Source organism: Hippocampus zosterae, chromosome 13, assembly GCF_025434085.1.
Source record: "Hippocampus zosterae strain Florida chromosome 13, ASM2543408v3, whole genome shotgun sequence".
Taxonomy (NCBI): domain Eukaryota; kingdom Metazoa; phylum Chordata; class Actinopteri; order Syngnathiformes; family Syngnathidae; genus Hippocampus; species Hippocampus zosterae.
Window position 1 is genome coordinate 7,155,315 of NC_067463.1, and position 5,661 is coordinate 7,160,975.

Below are 5,661 nucleotides of genomic sequence, written 5' to 3' on the forward strand. Positions count from 1 at the left end.
TTTTTGTATTATTGTATGAATAAATCATAATACATCATTTGCATATCCCTGCATCACAAACGAGTCTCAAGGAGATTTACAAGCCCAAATTTCACAAAAATCAACAGGTCAGAAAAGAAAAGGCATTTCAGGAAAAGAAAAATTGAAGAAACTATTGTATGGGATCACAGCTGGAGGCATCCCGCTTTCAAAATGAGCTGGTCGAAATGGGCGCCAGCTGGGCAACATTAATGATATGGTGTTAGAAAGTGTTACTTTAAATGCCACGGGAGTCCATTTCATGAAACAAAAAGACGCATCGGTGAAAGTGGTCAAGCGACCAGGACAGATCCTGGTCGCTTGATTACAGAATCCTCCACAGTGACAGCATCACTTCACTGATCGCCATCCAGCCCCTCCCGCCTGTCTTCAGGGGTGAACAGAATTGGCATTAAAACAGGCCAAAATTCAAGTGTCATTGGGTAAAGGAGAGCAAGTGATGAGGTGCATACTGGGTGTGGTTTAACCAAATGTGAGAATTTTTAAGTCAAAATCATTTCTACAGTCACTTTGAAATGCCCTTATTTTCGAAAAAAAGTACTTAACCTTTCGAAAAGAGGAATATGGGTAAGTGAAAGGGTTTCGTATCATATAATTGGTATCTTGTGCTATCTGTAGGTTGTTCCTGCCGTCGCTGCAGAGGACGGACGCCGGCCTGTATCAATGCACAGTGAGGAACAGGATGGGCGCCATCATACATGACAGAACAGAAGTGCAAGTGGCCTGTGAGTACTAGAAAGTCAAACTGACGGCAAGAAATTACATCGGCGGGACTTTGTAAACCGAAAGTCACGTTTCCTCTAGTTATGGGGAGGTTCTCAGGCGAAGAGCAGAGAACGACGGCAAGCCAAGGCCAGGCTGCAGTCCTGAGCCCGCCTCCCTTGGCGTCCTTCCCTCAAGCCTTGGTCACTTGGTACAAAGACGGACACAAGATTATTCCCAACGCCCGAATGTAAGTACCTCTTAGTAAAGCACAATACACACATCACATTTAAAAAAAAATGTGACAGATATCGCACGTATCCAGGAAAAAAAATCTGGCCCAGATGTCCGCATCTTTGCCCCACGATATTGCGGTTCATTGTTTTCGGACCTGTAAAATGAAAGATTTGTTTGCGGAACCTCCTTTTGTGAGATTATTCCATTCCAAATAGTGGCTGAAACCAAAGCGTTTGAAAAGTCATGCTCACATTTTCTATTGGAAATCATTTGTTGCAGAATCCAATGAATTTTCACAGTAAAACATTTCAGTCAATTAGCAATGCTTCTGATGATTTGGCCGAGTCATGCGAGTAGTGTGTTGAGTTTGGCACAGACCGTTTTCAAGTGTACACAAAAAAAACAAACAAAGAGCTGAATGAAAACCAGGACCAAATTTGGGCAGAAAAATGGTACGAATACAACTGTCACAAAAATCTTTGGTTTACACCGAATGACCCCCCCGCCCCCCCTACCCACCCCCCACATCATAGTGATTTACTGAAATACCCTCACATGTGGGAAAGGAGAGCTACAGTCGCTGACATCATATGCCGCTCTGCCAGACCTGGCCTTTTAAGAGCACATACGGTATCTATCTGTTTTATGGGTGTGATTAAAATGAATGTTCAAAATAAATTCACAGTTGTTTTTAGCGTACGCTCTCTTTGTCATGTATTTTCACTGAAATCAGGTGGATCTGCAACTTGTCCTATGACCGGGGGTTCACTTTTATATCAAGGGGCACGTTTACCACAAAGGTCATGAATACCACAACCTTTTTCATTTGACATCACTTTTCCACATCCAGAATGAAGCTCGACAGATTCAAGTCTCGGCCGAAATCGATTTTGCGAAAAATGTGCAGCTGGAACGCTCCTGTCGGTGAAGGATGTGAAGATGCGTCGCGTGCCGGCATAACTAACCATTAAGAGCACTAACTGCTCCCGGGCGTGCTATGGAATGAGATTGGCTGTGGCCTCTCTGTGCACGTAAATGGTCAGTCGGTTGCTTTTTCACTCCTTTAATGGCACTTCCCCGAAGCTCTACGGGCTCATTAACAAATAAACTCATTTTTATCACGTATCATTTTAACCGTAGCTTTCAAAGGAAGATAACTTACATGGTGTTATAAAAGAACAATTATTATTTTCATTAGAATGTGATGTTCTGTTCGTTTAGCTCATCGTTTGATGACTTTGACTTGAAGCTTTCGTGAACAGGGCTTAAAGCAGAGGTGAAACTGCAACACACGCGCTTTCTTGAATTTTTTTTTTCTCACAGACTCAATGAGAAGATCTTGAGAGCCCAGGCCTAAATCCCATCAAACACCTCCCATCCATCGCAAAGACGGTTGTCGTTGACCCCTGACTCATGTCACAGAATTTCCACTGGTGCTCTCAGAAGAGTTGAAGCTATTATAGAAGCAAAATATTGGATCGACTGCATATTTTCCCCCCCATTTACACAACTCGTAATGGACAGATGTCCACCGAGTGCAAATTAAATGCAGCCTTCCCTTCGGTTATATGTTTCTGGAACGGTACTCTCGCTGGATAACACTTCATTTGATGCAGTCGGAAATGTGTTTTTTTTTCTTCTTTTTTTCATTCAAAATGTTTGCCGTGACATTGGTAAGCGGGAGCTGCACTTAACGCCTCACGTGTTGCCGGTGAAAGAGGGAAATGCATCACTTTCCCTCTTAACCCATATGTCCTTGACAATATACTGACCCGCTCAGTTGAATATCCTTGAGCAATACACAGCCCCCCCCCAGCCCAAAATGCGGAATGAATAATCAACACAGTGGAGGTCCGAGTCAACCGCATTTTTTTGCGAAAGCAACCCGTTCTGTTAGGAAGCCGTAACGATTGCAAATCAATTTCACATGCTGTTGAGCAAATGACGGACAAAAGAAAGCAAAGCGAGGAAATTACAAAGACACCCCCCCGCCCCCATTGATTCCTTGCTCGGTTCTCTTTTCGCCGTCATACGCGCCGATAGTGGTTGCATAAGGCGACATCTGCAAGCGCGCAGGAGCTCTTCCGGAGGTGCCGCTTCATCGGACATCAATACGTGCAGTGGCCAGAATCCTTAGCGTAGGCTCAAGAAACGCGGGTGACGTGCCGGCGTTTGTTACCGTGGTTATCCAAGCCACTCGTGTTAGCATGAGATGGTATAAGTAAGCGCACATGACATATGGATGTTTGGAGGAAGGTCGTGCAGCACCTCCAGAAATCCCTCAGTGCAGTGGACATTTTAGCGAAAAGTCAAGAGCATGGATGAAATACCGGGAGACAAGCCTGTGCTTCTGCTTCTGTTCGCTTTTCTTCACCGCTATTCTCCTCGCCAGTCATCGTTGGCATGAGACGTTCTCGGCAGCCCACGGAAGTTATTTACGTTGTGTCTAGGACTGAAACGCGGTCCTGCAGTTCTGTAGTTTTCATGTTTTAAAAAAAATAAAATAATAAAAATAAATAACACACCCGCTTGATAGACCGCTAGACCACGTTCCATTCTACGTCATCAAGAGCAGCGCATGCGTCACTCCTGGGGAGTTGGGGGAGGGGGGGGGGGGACCATCCAAAATGGCAGATTGAAAATCCATTATCCACTCTTCTGCGCCCTGTTTTATTTTCCTGCTCAAATAATTTCTTTGAGCAGTCAGTCAACCAAAAGTAAACGCAAGACCTTGTCCTTTTTTATCCATCATCCAATTGTTGTGATGATGCGCTTGTGTAATCAACTGAGGGCTGTGTGATGCCGGCGCAAGGTTTCTGTGCTCTGATTAGTTTGACACACATGTCAGAATCTCCTTTTCCTCCACGACGCTCGATCCCGCCGCCTCTTCAAGCATGAGAATAATCTGGACAGAAACTTTTATTTCTTCATCTTGAAATGACATTTCCCTGATTGGCTTGCCGCCCACACATGCACACACACTCGTGCTCACGCAAGCCGTTTGAAGACTCGTGCATGGCACTTCCTTTGAACCTTCATAAGACTAATTTGCACCTTTCTTCACAGCTCCTCTCTTGTCTTGACAAGAAGCGCCCTCCCCCCCAACCTCACCTCTCCATCCCCTTGCATCTCGGCTTTTCTGCCTCCAAATTATTCTTTATATCGCCACGTTCCCTTGGTGCTTTCACATTTTTGTCTCTTTTACGGTCATTACGCCATGGGAGGATATATTGTCGAGGAAGCCGTAAACGTCTGTTCCTCAGTAAAGAAGGCACACAAACACAATCTGTCTCCAAAGACTTTATCCCTCTTACATATACCTGGCCGGAAACCTCTCATTGTGCAGTCATGCGTCGATTGTGAGCTTCCTGACAATGTTTGTTTGTGTGTGTGTGTGCGTGTGTGTGTGGGTTGTGAGGTGACGCTGGTCGATCCCGCCGTCCGGCGAGACGAGGCCAGATGGCGCCTGGCGGTTGGCTATCTTGGCGGTGGCCAAAATGATGATGCCGTTTATGAAGTTTATTGATCCGTTCGGCGCTCTGTCTCGCTGTCTTTTCAGCCCTTTGCAACACAGCTTGCACTTTATGTCCAGGGCATTCGCACTCCAAAAACCTCGCTGTGCGTCCTCCCACACACAGGTACTCGCGCGCTGAATTTAATCACCCTCTGGCGTCGCCGCATCCCGATTTTAGGTTTTAAATGCGTTAAAGTACAACATAAATGTGTTTATTATGTCAAGACTTTATCAGGAAATTCTATTGAAACCAAACCACATGAAAAAAATAAATACATTTCACCAAATTGTAAAATGCTACGATGAATGTGATGAGCTTTTTTGTGTTGTTATGGTCAATTTCAAGTCAGTTAGTTGCTATGACACGCTGGGCTGGACCCATCAAGGGCCCTGGACCATGAATGCAAGTACCCATTGTTGAGCATTCCAAGGCTAATTTCAAATTGTTAGTGTCCCAACAACCGGTCCTGGACGACTGAGGCCTGGTGGGCACATAGCTCTGCTTTTTTTAAAAGCAAATATTACCCCCCCCCCCACACTTCATTTGGGAAAAAAAATTCCATCCACACTGCACCATTATTATTATTTTTTTTAAGGCATATACCATACTGCATGAGTGCGTTTTTCTGCATGCTTACAAGCACGTGAAGACAATGCTCTCTCTCATGAAAACATAAGTGCACCTGTGACGTCAGAGCATTTTTGTTGCAGAGTGACAATGTAAATCTCCGGTTACGACTGTCCACAGCCAAACACGGATCCAGAAATATCCGCAAATCCCCACTTTGGCTGGAATTTTCAAGAAAAAAAAGAAAAAAAAACCCTCTCTGGAGATGTGCGGATGACGGGGCAAACCACAGAAAAATAGCCCCCGTTTATAAAATACCCGGCTACGTGTAGGCCTTAGTTGATGACTTGCATATTACCCCTACATATGACAGCGAAACCGAAGGGGTATGCTGTCAAAAAGAAAGGGCAAAGGGGTCACCGCAAATATATTTAAATCATTCTTTTAATGGATAAGGAAGCCTAACAAGGTAACCAAGAAAGGACATTTGTCCTTAACTAAAGAACAGATACGTGGAAAAAAATCGACTTAAAAGTATAGTCACTAAGTATTTGTACCTCATCATATCCGATCTGACGTATGAGCTCTGTTTTGCTCACAG

General features: G+C 44.6%; 1 protein-coding gene across 2 annotated transcripts in view; it reads left to right on the forward strand.

Moving 5' to 3' along the window:
* Positions 1 to 5,661, forward strand: part of sdk1b (sidekick cell adhesion molecule 1b) — a 237,723-nt gene that overhangs the window by 80,838 nt on the left and 151,224 nt on the right. For both annotated transcript variants that reach the window (XM_052084701.1, XM_052084702.1), the window contains exons 3-4: positions 658 to 764; positions 844 to 991. In XM_052084701.1, coding sequence (XP_051940661.1) covers positions 658 to 764; positions 844 to 991 — 255 coding nt within the window. The remainder of the gene's footprint in view (positions 1 to 657; positions 765 to 843; positions 992 to 5,661) is intronic.